This window comes from Ipomoea nil, unplaced genomic scaffold (genome assembly GCF_001879475.1).
Source record: "Ipomoea nil cultivar Tokyo-kokei standard unplaced genomic scaffold, Asagao_1.1 scaffold0688, whole genome shotgun sequence".
NCBI classification, from domain to species: Eukaryota; Viridiplantae; Streptophyta; class Magnoliopsida; order Solanales; family Convolvulaceae; genus Ipomoea; species Ipomoea nil.
The window spans coordinates 6274393-6293559 of NW_017617116.1; the positions used below are offsets into that span (position 1 = coordinate 6274393).

At 34.4% G+C, this 19167-nt stretch overlaps 2 protein-coding genes across 3 annotated transcripts; one reads left to right on the forward strand and one right to left on the reverse strand.

The window, feature by feature from the left end:
• The first annotated feature begins 7214 nt into the window (after nucleotides 1-7214).
• LOC109176066 (uncharacterized N-acetyltransferase p20-like) lies at nucleotides 7215-18594 on the forward strand. The gene is made up of 2 exons (XM_019325491.1): nucleotides 7215-7229; nucleotides 17607-18594. Exon 2 carries the CDS (start codon nucleotides 17624-17626, stop codon nucleotides 18182-18184), a length of 561 nt encoding a protein of 186 aa, XP_019181036.1. The 5' UTR covers nucleotides 7215-7229; nucleotides 17607-17623; the 3' UTR covers nucleotides 18185-18594.
• LOC109176065 (folate-biopterin transporter 1, chloroplastic) lies at nucleotides 10236-15098 on the reverse strand. Of its 2 annotated transcripts, none has more exons than XM_019325490.1 (9): nucleotides 14832-15098; nucleotides 13525-13754; nucleotides 12600-12664; nucleotides 12349-12511; nucleotides 11701-11849; nucleotides 11363-11614; nucleotides 11112-11280; nucleotides 10915-11007; nucleotides 10236-10836 (listed from the first exon to the last, which is right to left on the reverse strand). In XM_019325490.1, exons 1-9 carry the CDS (start codon nucleotides 15067-15069, stop codon nucleotides 10537-10539), a joined length of 1659 nt encoding a protein of 552 aa, XP_019181035.1. In that variant the 5' UTR covers nucleotides 15070-15098; the 3' UTR covers nucleotides 10236-10536. The 2 variants fall into 2 exon arrangements, with proteins under 2 accessions (XP_019181035.1, XP_019181034.1); XM_019325489.1 differs by having other exon boundaries at nucleotides 13525-13760; nucleotides 14832-15097.
• Nucleotides 18595-19167: the final 573 nt, after the last annotated feature.

Consider the following 19167-nt stretch of genomic DNA (forward strand, 5'->3'; position numbering starts at 1 on the left):
TAAAGTCGATCAACATTCTCAAATGGACTTCTTTATTAGGACTGCTGTAATTATTTGTTATATTATTTAAAGATATTTTTCGTTAACCCTATTTAAGCATGTCCATACATTTATATGTAATCAATTATTGTAATTATCCTATGAAACAATTTTTAAAAAAAAATAAAATAAAAACAATAATTGGTCCAAGAGACAAGAAATGGCCAAGCATGTGGGGTTGTTTTTCTTTAATTTTTCAAGTTGAGAGAGCATTGTTGATATAACATAAGCATTGAATCTTTTGGCCACACAAACAGTGTGGTCATAGTGTATCCTAATAACAACATGTGAATTCATGTCCATTAGGTCAGCAGCATTTCCAGTGGCCACAACACCTTTCTCCATCAATTTAAATTTATTTCCACAGACTGTAATTCTTGGCATGTTGTGTCTCTGGCCTGCATCTTTTTCCCATCTTTGTTCCCATGTTCCATTGATATTTTCCCCACTTTCCCTAATAAGATAGAGATTTTTCTTGCATCTTCTTGTCCATGTTCCTAATTTCCTATCAATGGTGTCCATCTTCTTGGGTGATTGACAAAGAAAACCTGTAATCACTATTAATAGTGTTCACGGGATAAACCTTACCTTGTGACCTTAGCCGGCAAAGGACCACAAGGTAGTAAACTAGCCTAGGTTGCCCATAGCTGACCGACTCAAACCAAGAAAGCCAAATAGGCTGATGGCCTCCTACCGTGAGTTCAACTTAGAAACTGTACTTGTGGTTACCAAGCAATAGCCTAACCAACTTAGCTGAAGTTCCCATTAGAATTCAATAATTCCTATCTTGATATACTAAGATGCATGCGTGTAACATCATTGAAATTCTTATCCATGATTAAAAGACTTGAAAGTAAAGCTTATTCGGTTATTCCTATCTAGCTTAGCCTCCCCAAAGGGGATCAATAGTCCTATAAAATTAGGTATATCGAAGATGCCGCCAACAAGGTTGAGCTTAATATATAAAAATAATAAATATGCAATTCAATTATCAACTTAATTTTTTAAGGAGACGGAACACTCATATGATAATAAGATACTATAGACCATGTCATCATGTGTTGCGTGCTTAGAGTCCATTAACAAGTGTGTGGGGCATGTTATGCATAATATATATACATAAATAATATAGTTCAATAGAATTAAATAATTTGATTAGGCATTCAAAAAAAAAATAATAATAATAATTTGATTAGACCAAGACTATGTAGTCTAATGGTACCCAGGTTGGACTTCCATTTGAAAGGTTGTGAATTTGAGCCTTAATGGAGGCGTTATTGATTTTTTGTGTTTCAGTAGGTTAAGAAAGTATATAAACAGATACTATATTGTAATTAATAGAGCCAGTAGCGGTGTTTTTTTTTTTTTAAGGATAAGTTCTTGCAATACAAATAATGGAATTAGAATCTATGCATCATTGTACTTCCCATGACAGGCTTGGCTTTTCAGCTGATGCAGACTTGGCAAGTCTTGAATTATTATGGCTAATTAGCCGTTGAACAAGGACAACAATCAATCAATCTCTCATGTTAGTATGTTACCAACAAAAGTTTTGTCGAGTTCATAAGATTTAACACTCTTATACATTGTAACATGATATTTTATGTGAGTGAATTTCTGAATGCATAGATTTAAATGTACTGAGGTATCATATTTTGATGTATAGATGGTGGTTATATATAATTGAATTCCTTTTAAAAAAAATTAAAAGGCATAATTACTTACAATTTTTACACACGTCGAAAAAGCTATGGTACCAAACGGCGTCATGTCTTCTTGTGTAAATTTAAAGTCAAAATTGATTAGAATAATATTAACTTTGTACACGATACAAACTTCAAGTTTTCACCATTTATTTTAGAGTGGTACTGTATATAAAAGTCATGGATACTGATCAACATCTTAGAATTTTTCATACACCCTCAATATAAGAAAAATTAAATTTATCAACGGACTCTTGTAAATAAAAACATTAAAATCTGTAGATATTTAAATTGTAATTATGTAATCTGTTCTTAAATATGTAGATATTTATTTTTATTTTTATTTTAGTGATGTTTATCCATTGAATTAATTAAGCAACTCTAGAAGAGTGTTTTTAGGTCTAGATCCATTGTTCACTAATTTGTTCATAGATTCAATGATGGGCGGTTTTGTTTGCTTCCTAACTACAAAATTTAAGAAATTTTGTTTAGGATTTTCATTCTTTCCTTTTAATTTTGTTTTTAATGATCTTCACATGGCTTGTCCACATGCACATATCACCTGATTTCCCTCCCAACCATAGCTTTTTTTTCTAATCAACTCTTTCATACACTCAAATTTCTAGTCATATCATACATCTAGTATGATTAAGACTTATAAAAATGCACAAAAATATACAGGTGACAAGATAACTTAAAATCATTTGAACAACTAAAAATTTACCTTCTTCATGCATATGCTTTGGAACAGGTTCATGGGTACCAAGATATGATAAGCGGAGAATTGAAGCCTACGTTATTAAAAGAAAAAATAAATAACAAAGCCAATTAAATAGGGAAAATGTGAATAATAACCTAATGGAGATTTAGATCACTGATGCCAATGAATAGCTCTTAGTACCATGGTTGATGTGAAATTTCAAAAATAAAAGGTAGGACTTTAAATCTTATCAGAAATAATGGGGTATTTTATTCTGAATTAGTGTCTTTTATTTAAAGATATGTTAAAAATTTTAGTAACTTTTTTAGAAGAGTTGTTTTGGAATAGAATCGAATAAAGACTCAATTATGTTTGATTAGTCATATTTTGCAAAATGCAACTACTAATGCAATATGAAAAAAAAAAAAAAAGTGTTCAAAATTTTAAATTTTTATATATTTATCGGTTAACTGTAACTATATTATATTCTCATGCTATCAAACATCCAAAAAAAAAAAAAAAAAAAAAAAAGATTAACCTTTCACTAGTTGAAACATATTAGCATAATTAGTGAAACCTCCCCCCAAAAAAAAAAAAAAAAAAAAGATTAACCTTTCACTAGTTGAAACATATTAGCATAATTAGTGAAACCTCCCCCCCCTCCTTTTCTTCTCTACAATTCTACAAAGGAGAGAAAAGACCCCAAATTGGGTGGCCGCCAATTGATTGGATGCATAATTCTCACACTTAAATGTTACGAATTTGATTTTTATCAATATCTACATGATTAAGTCTGTCGCACAGAGTCTTTTTAATATGATTTATCTTTCATGTGTGGTTTAATTTGTAAACTATAACTATATATATATAGAGGAAGGTTCAAGTGCGGCAGTGCACTTAGGTGCGGCGGTGCGGTTAATTGTAGGTCATTAGATTAGATAAATCCAACGAATCACATTCATCCAGGCTTTTCCGATATTTTCGCGCACGTTCTCACACTACGCGAACTGCAAGGTTAAAGTCGTCATTGGGCACCTGAATATATCAAATCATAGTGTTGTGTGTTTTATGTTCGTTATTGGTGCATTATTAACCTTACTGTGATGTATTTGAGGATTCGTGTTGGTGCCAAGTTCAGGTGCACCCGCGCCTTCCCATGCAGTCAGTGCGGGTACACTAATAGTTATACAAATATACACCATCCATGTTAGAAAATGCACACCAAAAAAACATGCACAAATTAGATACGCATCACCAGAATGCACCATTAGGTATGAATAAAAGCATCACACAGTGTTCAGAAATACACCATTGGGGTGGTGAGTTATATGGTGTATTTTTTGGATGTGTTGTGTGTTTTTTGGTGTATTTGTGCATTTCATTGTGGTGCTTTTTCCTAACACAGTTGGTGTTTTTTGTTAACACTGTTGGTGTATTCTGACAAGCGACCGATATAAATTACCACTACAATTACCATAACACCCCCCACTTATCAGGACGCGCTTAAATCTTTAAATCTTCAGAAATTAACCGCTGCCGTTAGATTAAGCAAAATGGACAATGTTGATATAGCCGCACCGCCGCACCTAAAGCCACTGCCGCATTTGAGCGCTAATCTATATATATATATATATATATATATATATATATATATATATATATATATATATATATATATATATATATATATATATAATGATTATGACATGCATGTATTATTACCCAATAGAAGCTGCATTATGCCCTCTATCCATGACAATGATTGCTCTCGTGGTAATGTTTATAATAAGGTTAATGATGATGTCAAATCATATACATATATTGTGCTATTATAAATTGATGCATTATATTGTTGTGTTTTTTAAGTTATACCATATTCTAACATTATTACAATTTTCCTCGGTAATAATTCCACTTCACTACCACAAGCAATGCTCAATAGAAATGAAAGTGCGGCGTGCATACTTCTAAAGAGTTTTTCTTTTGTCATCCTATGGTGTCACGTAGCATATATTGTGTCATTTTCAATTTTAGTTCTTCACCTTTTACAAAATCAATAATTTTGATGCATGATTATTATCCTTTTAGCAAAATCTATTCTTCATGTGATATTTGCGTCTAGATATAATCCGGAGTTAATTAATATTTTTTACTATTTAAAAAATATATATAAATACCCTTGTAAATTTTTTTTTTTTGTATTAAAAAAATGGCTCTAGTTATATTTAGACGAAGAATGGAGATTGTTGATTTTACAATTAACGGGTAGTCGACGGTGAGTCAACACCACTGTTAATAAAGAATGGTATGCAAAAGGAAGTAGTTTATTATGAAAATATTGGATCTGTTTTACCTCTTGAGAAGAGATATTATACAAGAGGACTCGAAGTCCTAAATGGAAGCTAATCCCTAAGCAGATTTCTCACATTAGGAGACCTTATTACACTGGGAATGAATAAATGAATCCTACTAATTAGCAACGAATCGGTAATATTTACACAGCCTGCCAGGCTGACAGCCCTCTGAAGTCGCCCATAGCACGCCCTAGCTGACCAAGGTTTCGACCAGTTGCCTAGAGAGGATTCATCAGACCAACCAGCGCTTGACCGATTGGTTGGGCCTTAGTATCCCATCCATCAAAGATGTTACGCGAAGAACTGATTTTGCTGAAAAATTATAGTTGTGCATTTAAATTTATACTTTTGAAAGTCAAGAACTAGAATTGAAAGTGGCATAATAGTTGCGGGACCAAAATTGTTTTAAAAAAATTCATAATTCAAAACATATAGTAAGACAAAATTCAATTCTCACTAATTGAAACATGTACGTGCTTCATCTCAACTACAATGCTAAGCTGAGTGACGTGGAGATTCGAATTAATTGAAATATGTGTTTCATCTCAAGTAAAAAATTTAAACTGATAGTTAAACTTTCATATATTATATGCTCAACATCACTAGGAGAATTTCTACTCATGCTTCTCACAAAAATGGAGATCATAATAACTCACAAAAATGGAGATCATAATAACCATGTTGTCATTAGACCTCTTTCTCTACCAACTTAGCTGAGACCTCATTGACATATCGATTAAATTAAGACAATGGCATGTCATTTGATGGAGCAATATAAAATACATACAAGTAATTTTGAAAAGACATTAAAAAAATTTTAAAAAAAAAATAAAAAAAAAAATGCCTCATGATACAATGCATGAACTAGCTAGGACGGACATAAAGCGTTGATATAAAAGACAAAAACTAATAATGCAGGTAGCTATATTATAGTGAAAATGTGAAACAATAATGATGCCTAGCTATTCCAAGGTAAACATTTTAATTTTTAATAAGATGCCTAATCCAATCAGTAACATTACCTTAAATTGCTCTATTATAGACATGACATTATTGTTTAGCTAGACTTATATTATATGACAGTCCTATCAAGTTGGTCCGACAGTTAGCTTGGTAACCACATACAAGGTTTCAAGTTTGACTCTTCGTGGGAGTTGTCTATTATTGGTCTTTTTGGTTTGAGCCGGTTAGTTATGGTCACAAGACAGCTGGTTTCGCCTAGAGAACTGTCTATTGGTCTTTTTAATTTGAGTCAGTCAGTTAGGATCACAATACGGATTTCACCTAGAGTGAGGGGAATCAAAGAATTATATTGTGTATATATTATGCATGCTTTATGGGTGAAGGGCTTTTGAATTGCTTATATTACTTGTCTTACCCACACCTTAGGGTATTTAAAAATTGGTGCAATCATTGAAGGTTGTAACAACTATTTCAACTTCCAACTTCCCTTGCCCATGTGATAGCTTTTTGAATATGGACCAAAATGTGCAGAATCTGAATTTTTATTTGATTTGTTTATTTGCTTATCAAAGACTTACAAAGAGAAAGACAAATTGATTGTGGATGGGTATCTTCATGTGCTAGCATTATATGTATATATTAGTAGAAAGAAGTTTGAATAAAATTGCATATATTCCTATGTAGAATAATGTTCCAACATGAAAAAAACACTAGTATGAATGAAATTTGTTGCAGTTTGTCATTGACTTTGTTTTATGCCATATGATGAAAGAAATGTCGATGACATTTACGGTTCTTATGAATAAAAAATTATAACATCTTGATGAGTAGAAGAGCTCAGTGACCGCTGCAACACTAGCCCAATTCAATCAAAGCAACTATCGATGTGTTGTGTTTGTCTCATATATGTTACTGGAAGATGACATGTAACAGAGCAAAGTAGTGTTATGCTGTACAGTACAGTGATTATATAATTTGTAAATGTACCATAGGTTAAGGTTACCGTTGGTAACCTTTGATTAATTATCATCACAATTAATTATTAAGGGTTCGTTTAGAAACCTGAAAAAAATGACTTATGTACATCATTTTCCAGATTTCCTATGTTTGGGTTTTGATGGAAAATAAAGTCAAAGAAAAGAAATTTATTTTGGTCAACGGAAAAATGACCCAATTTGGTAGAAATTAAAATGTCTTCCTAGAAAGACATTTTTCGAATTTTTTATTTTATAGTATTTATCTTCTCTATTATCCCTTTTCTAGTTTTTAGATTATTATTATTACCACTTATTATTATTATTATTATTATTATTATTATTATTATTATTATTATTATTATATAACAAATAATATTTTCATTTTTTAAAAAATGAACGAACCAGAAAAAGCTTCTTAACTTTCAGGCAAACATGAAAAAAAAAAGAAGTTTTTTTTGACATTTAGCCAACATTAGAAAATTAAATTATTTTTTAAAAAATGAGTCATTTTCTAGATTTTCAAACGGACTCTAAAGCATCCCGCGATACAATACATGAATAATTTTTTAAATGTAGTACCAAAAGTGAGTTACAACTTGTAACCCTAGATGATTATCATCACAATTAATAAAAGAATTTTTTGCTCCTGTAGACATATGGACACTGCCGAACCACGTATATATTGTGTTTTCAACACAAAGTGCGTATCAACATAATGAATTTGTCTTTGTTCTTGATTTCTTGATCTCGTTTTTCTCAACATGGTGCATATCGACATAATGGATCTGTAACTTCAAAAAAAAAAAAAAAAAAAAAATTGGCTTTTAGAGTTGGGCACGAGTTTTGGTCTTAAAATCGTCAGCTATTCGACTGAGTGCTTGATTGAAGGAAGGTGGTTGGTGTTTCATCTTCACCCAAAGGGGACAACTGTATATTTAATGTCCAATTGATTCATGCATGATTGAAGGATATTGTGGCATTGTTCTATCTGTTATTTGACTGTGATACAATTCAATTTAATCACAACAATTTCAGAGCCTTAATTATATGCGTGTCAGCATGTGAAACTTGTCATTTATAAGCTCTTTGGTGTCCAAAAGAAGCTAGCAACTTAGCTACAATATGTATGTTAACATGTTGTCATCAAGAGTACAATGGGGTAACTTATAACAAAATTAAGACAATATATTATATATATATAGCTGATAGCATGACCAATTCACACTAATGCAATATGTCGACATGTCATCAAGAGTGATCGTAACTAATAAAATTAAGACTGCAAATTACATGTAGTAGTGTTACCAATCACACTAAAAATAATATGTAGACATGTCATCAAGAATGATCGTAACTCATCAGTCGTGAATATATAGCAAGTACATTTTGTTTATCTCAACTAACAAGCTCAAGAAAAGATTGCTTCTTCCATTTCTTAATTAAAAGCTGAAAGTGGAAAGTTGGTCTATGTGGGAATTATGAATGGTTGGCTAGCTTAGCTTGTTGATGTTCAATAGAATCAAGTCAACTTCAAACCAAACATAGCAGATGTACTATTTGTCGATTATATTTTGTTTTGCACAATATGATAAACATAAAGTACATGCATTTTTAACTAAATTAAACATCACAAAAGATAACTTGAACCTCTTAAAAGTTGGATGGCATTTGGTAAATGTAGAAGTTGTGGTTGATTAGGATTTGGCGTGGGTGTCCAAAATAAACAAGTTAGCTACAAACCTAATATATGAAATGTATAGTACTATTGTTGATTGTGATTTAGACAATATGATGAAAAACATGTTTGTTTGTTTGTCTTTTTAACTTTAATTATTATATCCGTAAAACTACTTAATTTTTTTAATTGAAAGGAGGAATAAACTCTCAAAATGAGCAAACTGCATAGCATAAGGAAACTTTATGAAAAACACCAAAACTAAAATAGGATTAGGTATATCTGGAATACCACGTCAGCAGCATGTGTCTCATCTTATAAATCATCATTTCAAATAGTAAAGCAAATGTTGAAAAAGTGATATATATGGAGAATAATTTATTTCTCTCTAAATTAATATCTTATGACCCGTTTTTCTTATTTGACAATTTATTATAAATTAGAATATATGTTGACATGATACTCTAAGGGTACTCAATTACGTTCTATCTCCATGAGATTATGCTCAAAGAGGGCAGGGATATTATAATTGTCAAACTGGAACCACTATTCATATAGGATAGAGACACTTATAAGAAAAGAAATTGTTTGCTTCTGCTCATATAAGATATTTAATTAAATATTGTAAAAGTTGAAACGAAGTATAGTCAGATATATGATTTTCGAGTATTCAAAAGAAACAAGGTAGCTACCAAACATGATAGGGAGGAGATGTACCCAATGAGAATTGGGAGTGAGATTTGTAGGGCAATGTGATAAATTCTTGGTTTATAGGATTATGTTTGTAGAGCTAATAAATATGGAAATCAATGAATCCAGCTAAGGTAGAGTGCCCAAAGTTTTTAATTCAATTGCTGAAATTTGAAACCCACACCCAGGTGGGGCCATAAGATGTGACAACACTTTCTATTGGATTGTAGCTTACCAGATGGGACCCACCACGTGGATTGCAAATTCACAATCAGTCGTCCACGTGACGGGTTTCTCTTGGAGGCCGGCGTTGTCCACCGTAGGATGCGTCGACGCATGCATTCTCTCTTCTACCTAATTTATTAAGAAGAAAATATTCTACGGTTTGATACTCTAATGATTTGCGAGTTTAGTTTATAAATTCAACTACCACCTCGTTATTTGGAAATATTGTTATTTATCCCAAATTTTTTGAATCAAATTATGCCTCAAATGATATGATTTAGTGTAGAAAAATGTTTTATTTTTCACTAAACAAGGAATCTTGCGTGACAATTTAATGCTTCTCATTACAATTTAGTAGAGTAATGTTACACGTTGCACTATTAAAGCATCTCTAACAAAGCCAGTTTTTTTTTTTTTTTCAATTTTCGATTTTCAATATGACATGTAGGATAAAGTTTTGGAGGAAAAAATGAAAAAAGAAACATAAACAAAAGGAAAAAATAAATAGAAATTTTTACGTGGCCCGCACGTGTTCCTTCTCTCTTCTCTCACCTCTTTTCCTCTCACGACTAGCACTCCATGTTATGATAACTATCAAGTCAATCAAATGATGATAGAACAATGCTTCATTTTTCACAAAATAAAGAATCTTGAATGATAGTCTAATACTTCCCATTGAAACCTCGTTGAGTAAGGAAAATGATATATGTACTCTCATGGAGTATAACTTCCGCCAAATGTATCAATTTTATTGGATAAATAAAAAATGAATGAATAAAAACAGTGACCCACTTTATTATTTAAATCAATCAAGGATGACAAGACACCTCAACAGGAGATTACAGGGGTAGAAAATAAGAATAAATTACCTATTGAGTAGAGCGAAAAATTTTACTTATAAATCAAAAATCATGTTCAATAGTAATATATTAATTTTAGGTGAGAATACCACTAAAACGCAAGTATTTGCCATGTGGGTAACATTCAAAAGATGCAATGTTTCCGAAGGACTATGAAAGCTGTACTTCAGTATCCCCACAAGTTAGTAATCATTTCGATTATAATGTAATCTTTTCGGATATTTACACTTGCATAACTATATGTTCTCTGGTTCTCTCCTTTGGTTGTCTCTAAGATCTAAAACTGCAGCAAAAGGCAAAAGCATAATCTGAGATTAATGGAAGCTGAAGTTCAAAAAGGGCGAAGAAATTCAGTTAGACTTCATCTCGATATCTGTATTAGATTTCTCCTTCACATCGGGCTCGTCTTTGGGCAGAAGACCAAGTAGTGGTAAAGGCAACAAGGAGCTGAGATTGCAAAGAATTATCAGAGCTGCCAAGTTGTCAAATTTGTCCCTGGTCACACCAAAGACTTGGGTTAGACCTGCACCAATCAGACCTCCGAGGACACTTCCACCATTAGATATTGACATTAGAGTTGCGAACAGAGTTGCTTCCATTCCTTGTGGACATATTCTTGCTGCTAGTACAAGAACGGGCATGAAGGAGGCCTGAAACCGAAACTAGTTACTATTAACACTGAGTTGAAATATAGATCAGGAGAAGGAAACGTAGAAAACCAATGTTACCTGGCCGAGAACTGTAATAATCAATGAATCTCCTATTGCAAACCACTCATCACTTATGCCAAACTGCCGGTTCAATCCAGTTACAAGGAGTACCTATTGGATACACAAGTCCCCTTCAATTTGATATATCTGACAACCAGCAACAAAATGGGGAAAATGAACATTAATTGTAGAAAAATATTGATAGGGACACAAACCTGGGTCATCCCAAGAGCCGAGCCAATAATTGTTGTTGCAAGGAATATCTTTCTTAGGGGAACGTTCTTTAAGAAACCATTGTACAACCCAACACCAAGAAGTGATGCAACTGAAGTGACAAGTTTAACACGTCCAAGGAATTCTGGAGTGAAACCAAGTTCATTTGTTCTACAATCAGAAAGAAATCCTTGAGACTTTGAGAACAAAATAACACGATCACCAAAATGATTGAAGTCTAGGATGAACATACGTGAAATAAAACATAGCAGAATCAGATTGTGGAGTCGCCTGCCATAGGAATATAAATAGAGTGGGGAGAAAAACATTGGGCTCTTTAACAGCTCCCCATAGCTGAAAAATGCTATTCTTTGAGCTCTCAAAGAAGCTAATGTCTGAAGAAAGATTCTGACCCCTTCCTGGACCATGCACAGGCTGCTCATTTACAAGAACAGACACTGCAGAAGTTATTAACGGTAACAATGCTGTTGCCCCAAAAACAAACCTGCAAGTAATGTAAGGATTTAATTGTGGAGTCGTCTGCCCCAAAAACATAATCAGAAGCATGTCTCTCAACACAAGACAACATACCGCACGCCATAAGCATCCACCAGGGAACCACTAAAGTAGGCACTAACGATTCCTCCAAAGGCTGAAGAACCCCAACATAATGACTGAAGAGATCCTGACATGCTTTGAGATTCACCTCGTGCCCTCTCAACAACCATTGAATCTACAACCTACACAATGCCTCATTTTAGTATCAGAATTGAAAATGGAAAAAAATACAACACCTTCAGAAGAACTGCTGAAGCTGTAAAAATAAACAAGAGTTGTATGTCAATTCAGTCAGGCCAGCATGGATTTGCATGCATTAGCCTTGTCCACTGTTGTTGCACTCAAAACTAAAGCTGTAGTTTAAAACAAAATTGTATTCAAAACTTCATTTGGCACATGCTCTGCACACATATATCAACTTCTGAAAGCTGTGCTCTCATATTAGTTGTACAAACACTAGAATGATGGTCAAGTATTAGATAACATAAAATGTTGCATAATCCAGTCTTCCAGCTTATAACTGCATAGCTTCATCAACAGTCTTCCAGAATCAGGTGCAGAAAAATTCAAGTAAACATTTCCAATCAAGTAAAAAACTACAGTTAAATGCTCGGTATGTTTAATAGAAATAGCATCACAAGTGAACTTGCATAAGCAAGTAAGTTACAAAAAGGCACTTACAACATCTGAGAAAGCAACAGAAAGAGATCCAAGAAGAATGCAGAAGGCGGCACTATACTTGCTGTCAACAAAGGTGGACATCAATGTCCATGAGAGCGCTCCAAGAAGCCCTGATAAAACCAGGTATGATCTTCTCCGGTATCCAAAAAGAGGGAAAGAATCGCTACAAGGGCAAAACTTTTCGTGAGATCTTACTAATTTCTGTAAGTAACCTCCTAGGAAAGAAGCATCAAGTGTAAGATGATTGGCACCTGATAAACCCATACAATGGTTTTACAAGCCACGGTAATGATGAGAATCCAGATATAACTGCTGTCTAGTTGGCAATATAAAATTTGTCAGTCCTTGTATTCAGATCAGAAAAATCAACTACTGACTCAATCCATCCAATGTTATTGCTCACACAGTTTTAGTAAGTCCAATGCATTTATACACCTCACTTTTGCTATAATGTTACAGTAATACCCTACTTTTGCATTTAATACATGTAATCTTGAGAAATTGATCATTAAATGTCCTAGGCTTTGATAGTGGCCAATTTTTTAGCAATCCTGAAAAGGAAATATGGTTAATAAAAATGAGTGGGAGAGTAGTAAAATAAAATAAAATAAAAATCAAAGTCCCATCTGCAACTCACAAGCCATAATAGGAAAGGCCTAAACTCTCATAACACTAAAAATGTTATTCATATTTTATAACTACAAAGACTTTATCATAAAAGAACATTGATATTCAAATTCATGAAAAGATTCACAAAATCAGGTTTAGATGGCTCACAAAGTTGTCTTTTATAGTTCAAAAATGACTCTTAAGGAGGAAAATGATATTAATTGTTGACCATAAATGTTCACTTCGAAAAGATGCTTTCCTCCCATTCTTTTCACTATCTGCCTTCATGTTACTTAGTACTCTTAAAAAGAAAGATGATACACACTATAGTACCTGCTACCAAAAGAAGAGGAAACGTTGAATGCATTTTCAGATCTTTTATATAGAATTTATTTCCCACATAATTGAATAACATATTTCAGTCTAATTCTGGAATCAACTTACTCTAAGATGTTATAAAATTAGCCATGAATTCAGAGAATTAGAACTTTTACTCGTTTCATTAATCAAAATCTTAAAAATCCAATCATAATGATATTGAGATTTTAACATATCAAGGCAGCACACCTCTGCAGGGTCTAGATGCAGGTCATCTTTCAAGTAAAAGCTGACAGCAAGTCTGGAAAGTCCTAAGACACCCTGAACAAAATATACCATAGCCACTGCAATGTTATCAGGTGTAAGGTCAACTCCAAAGCAGCTGATGGAGCTCATAGAGTATTTTTTTTTGCGAAGGCCACTTTTACTGGATGCACTTCTATCTTGTTCCAAATCTGATGTCAGCACATCCCCCTTCCCTGCACCTTGATCACAGAGAGAGGTCTTAACTATCAATGACTTATGTTCAATAAAGTATCCAAACAGATTGCGCAATTAGCTACGATCTAAGAATTATCCTAAAACTTCCATAAATTCCCCTTCAACAGTTTAAAGAATAGTTTATTTCCTTCTTTGTGACTTGAGGGAGCCTGCTGCCTGAATTTAAAATCATTTTGTACAGATAAACAAGCAAAACACCACACATGCATAAACATAGGACACCAGATATCAAGAAGCGTTCCAATGGGAGTCTAGGTTAGACAAATAATCTTAACATGCACAAATTAGTATTATTGATGATTCAAGACATGTAGGGTACTAGGGTAGGCATTTATATTTCTGTTTACAGTAGGCAATTAAACCGCCAAAGAAATATGCTTACTCTCTTGAGCCTCGATTATCACCATCCAGCACTATTTCGTTTTGCTGCACCTCAAAGGCATAAGACCATAGCTATCGTCAACTTTAAATAATTACCTCAAAGGGCTCGTGAACACACAGGCACACACACACACAAACTTTCAAGAGCTCATTGGACAGAACATAAAGAAAGCAACAGCAAGTTTAAAAAACATTCTACAATGAGATTTAACCTGATGGCCTCGCTATTCTAACAATACATTTCCATGTCTTTACATATTTTTACATTCAGTTCTTCTCATTCCCCCTTGCTCCCACCATTATCAAACTGCAATTGCACAATTTCAAACTAAGACTTCAACACACCTTCACTTTATAAGTACACATATAACTAGAATTCTTAAACATTCATTCATTTCTCAATTCAACTAAATTATGTCCCAACCGCGATTTCGTGAGCTGAACTTTTCCAATCGATTGCATGTGCACTAAGCTGTTGACAGAACTGAGCTAGCAAATTTTCTTCGCGTTACAATTTAAGATGAACACAAGCCAACACATAATTCTCAATGCTTCTACCGTGCCTAGTGATAATCCGATTGAAAATTAATAAAATCCACATAATCTGAAATGCAATTTGTGTCTCAAAAACGCATACACGCTCCAAATTTCTATAGGCTCCGAGCATAACTTACGATTTCGAGAATCTAACAACGGTTCGGCATCGATCTCTCGCCGGTGAGAACCGGGAATCGGAACCGAGACAGACATGTCCGGAAATGGTGGCTTCTGTCGCGTGGGACGGTGAGAGCCGGCGATGATGGGAGGCCGCTTCCGGCGAATCCGGGTAATAAATGGAGAAATGTAAAGCAAGGATAAAATTGGGTAACGGGAGGGTAAGATTGAGAATGGAGTAGAAATAAATTTGGCCATTTATTTTATGGCACTTTAGTTCGGTACTCTATTTTTTTAATGAGTCGCTGACTTAAGTACAACTAACTTTGAAAATGTCGAGATTGCCCCTCTAGACTCGAAACTGGAACCACATATATCTGCACCCCTCATTAATCAATTCAGGTAATTAATTTGCATCTAATTCTATTAGTAGCTCTGTAAATCTGTAATGGATATATGTCTTTTTCTATGTACAAATTAAATACGTATTAGTTCACTATACTGAAAAAGAGGGTCCAAACATTACTAATTCACTAAATTAAACTATGCTCTCAGTTCACGTTGAGTAATTAACAGCCTTGAAATCTTTATTCATTGCTCAATTCGTGTAATAGAAACATGACATTAATTAAGATGTTGGCCTATATATAGATCAATTTATGTTAGGATCTTCATCAAATTAATAAACACTAATAATAGATATTAAATTGGCACCAAATTAAGTGATTAGTTATTAAGTTCTTTTGATTTAAGTGATCTGATTGCACTAATAAATAATTATTCATCGTCAATTAGCTTATTGAATTGGGCAAGAATATTATATGTGTGTCTCGAAAGAAGTGATCAAGTGGATAGAGCATAATTTTTATATATGAAGGTCATAAGTTTTATTTTAGTCAACATCATCTCGGTTGAGCTTATTGTGCGCACATGACTTTTCTAGCGCGGTTTAGCTCTCTTAATTAGCTTATATTACGTGTGATTTGTGGGATATTATATAAAAACGAGGTTTAGACATGATAAACCTTCAAGTAATGGATGTAGGTTTTCATCGTCACTATATTAAAAAAAATAAAAATAAAAATTATGCTTGTGAAAGAAGGAAAATATGGTGGTTGTTGGTTTTAGGACTTTTGAGCCTACGGAGGTCCAACACAATCGTGGTTTGTGGATTCATCGGTAAAGTAAAATAACTAACAATGAAAAGATAAGTGGCTATGAATTCTTTGTATTGGCTTGGGATTTTGTATCAATTTTCCCGCAACTCTCCCCGGTCTCTCCGGCTTGCCCATACACTCTCCAAGCAATCGTTATGCTGTGCAACCGTGTGCACCATGCATGGTGCACACGGTTGCAAAACGATGCCGTTTCATTAAAAAAAAAAAAAAAAAAAAAAATCTTGTTCGAATTGTAGTTAACAGCGTTAGACGGTTTCCTTTCGTATTCAAACATTATGATATATCCATAAATTCATAACTATAATCCATAAATTCACACCTATATATCCACAAATTCATAACTATATATCCAGATCGAATTACATAACTTTATATTCATAATTTGACAACAGTACATTCAAAAATAATAACTACACATTCATAATTTCATATCCATATATTCATAATTTCACAACTAGACATTTATAATTACATAACTTCATATTCAGAAATCTTAAAGTGCTTGTTCACAGAGAACTATATCCATAATTTCAAAACTATATATCCATGTACAACTTCATAACTATATATCTACAACTTCATAACTATATATCCACAACTTCATAACTATATATCTATAACTTCGTAACTATATATTCAGAATTGCATAACCATATATTTATAATTACACGTCGATTGGAGTTTTTGTATATAAAAAAAAAAATGATTGCTAGAGTTAAACGGTGCCACTAATGGCACCGTTACTCCATCATATTAAACGGTGTCGTTTTGCAACCGTGTGCACCATGCATGATGCACACGGTTGCACAGCATAATTTGCGCTCTCCAAGGGGGCCTCTTTATAGGTGGTCACCCTTTGCTAATTTAAATACAAACTTAAATGTGAAATAATGGGTTATCAAAGTTAAGAATCGTTGGGTCGCCATTACTAGTCCTCCCAACGGTTGGGTTGACTTCGCATTAAAGACGCTCTTTAAGTCGCAACAGTCATCTACTGAGCCAACTCTTGTTCATGCCGATTCCCTGGACTCGGCTCCTCACTCGACTGCATTCTCTTCCGAGCCTGCCCACGACCCACAATGTAGATTCCTTTTTATCCTTTTTTGGGCTTATTACGAAAAGCCCAACGTTTGGCCCATTTCTTCCTGCCCTCTTGAGCCTGCTGGGTCCATATATGCCCCATCAGTGGTTATTATGAATAACCAACATATATTAGGGTGTAAAACTGTAGCCTTTGTAGGAGTGATTTTCTGTCAAATAAAAATAAAGTAAAAAATGAAGTTACACGTAAAGAGTGTACTCTCGAATTCTATTCTCAACTTTTATTTCTTCTTATAAATTATTTAGACAAAATTTTCACGACTGTCAACTATATAGTCAACCGAGGCGGCTGGGGAGATCAGAGTGGCCGGCAGCTATATATTAGACTTCAGTTTCGCCGTCAACGAAAGTTAAAAGAAAAGTGGATGGCAGAGAAACAGCCAAAACTGTCATGTCAAGTCGATTCCTTGGAGACAAAGTAACCAGAATTATACGCGGTGAAGACCCAATTTCCAGGTAAATTCTTGATCCCTGCACCATAAAGGGAGACCAATCCTACGCCATTTTCCCAGATCACAGAGATCTTTTCAGCCATGGAGCCTCAGCAATCACCGGACGCCTTCGGCGACGACTACTCCGACATCACCTTGCGGCCGCTAGAGCCGTCGGACGCGGAGGACTACCTGGAATTCCGGTCGGACGACAACGTGACCAAGTTCTGCTCCTGGGAGCCCTTCACGTCGGTGGAAGCGGCGGCGAAGTACATCGCGGAGGACGCGGCGGCGCACCCGTGGTACCGGGGGATATGTGTGAAGGGGAAGGCGGTGGGGTCGGTGACGGTGAAGCCGTTTAGAGGGTGCGACAGTTGCAGGGCGGAGATCGGGTACGCGCTGGCGTCCAAGTACTGGGGGAAGGGGATTGCGACGAAGGCGGTGAAGATGGCGGCGGCGTCGGTGTTCGTGGAGTGGGCGCACCTGGAGCGGTTGGAGGCGGTGGTGGACGTCGAGAATCGGGGGTCGCAGCGGGTGTTGGAGAAGGCGGGGTTCAAGAGGGAAGCGGTTTTGAGGAAGTATTATCTTCTCAAGGGGAATCCCACAGATGCTGTCATGTTTAGTCTAATTTCTACTGATCCTGAGGTCACATTTTTTATGTAAGATTTGGATTATTAGTTACATTGTTGAATAATGTTATTATGGGTTACTATTTTGAACTAAACGTTTAGAGTGATAGTAACATCAATCACCTCCAAATAATTTTAAACATTGATTAAAAGATTAAAATTAGAATTGATGGATACCCCTAATAGGATACTCAATCAGGTGTACCCCTAAGCGGTCAGGAGATTGCGACTTGATCACTAAGAAGGTTGGAGGGAAAGGACCTCAGTAGCCTAGTTCTCGTTCGCCAATTGGCCCAGCCGAGCGGCTAGCTTAGGCGAATGGGTCTCGACGGGGTGCGTGCTCAGTGGTAGCAATTGAAGATTTAGCGGGATTCTTTTCATATGTAGCATGGGATTTTCTTTTTTTCATATTAGGAATTGAAGTTAATGCAGTTGTTTTATCTCGAACTCTGTCATCTGAAGCTCATTAATACTATCTGTCTTTATTTCTCAAAAAAAAAAAAGTTTTCAAATCTATTTTTGGTATATTCAATACAAACACTATCTCTGTCAAATTTCTCTCTCATTTTTCTTTAAATATTTTACGATAGTGTTAGCCCGCCGTCCGAAAACCCTAAACCCTTAATAGTAAAACCAACAAGAATAATTAATTAGTATTTTGGATCCCCAAGTTCCTAGTTTTTTCCCTTGTGAATGTCTACGCGATTTAGTGTGAAAAACATGACTAAAAAATTTGAGATACTAGACCATATTCAAAAAAATTAAAATTTTCAAATAGAAATGATATTTCCATTAATCTTCCATTACTTTGTATATCTAAAAACTTGTTTGTTACTATTTTTATCATACGTTAAAGTGATTAATAACACATACCATTAATTCCTCAAAAAAAAAACACAGGCCATTAAGAAATGTTGTTGAAAAAACTTGGTCGGAAGATCAAAATTTGAATAATTAAATATTGTTTTGGATCTCCTATAAGGCTATAATATAAAGTTCATAGCTTTTAGCTTGTGA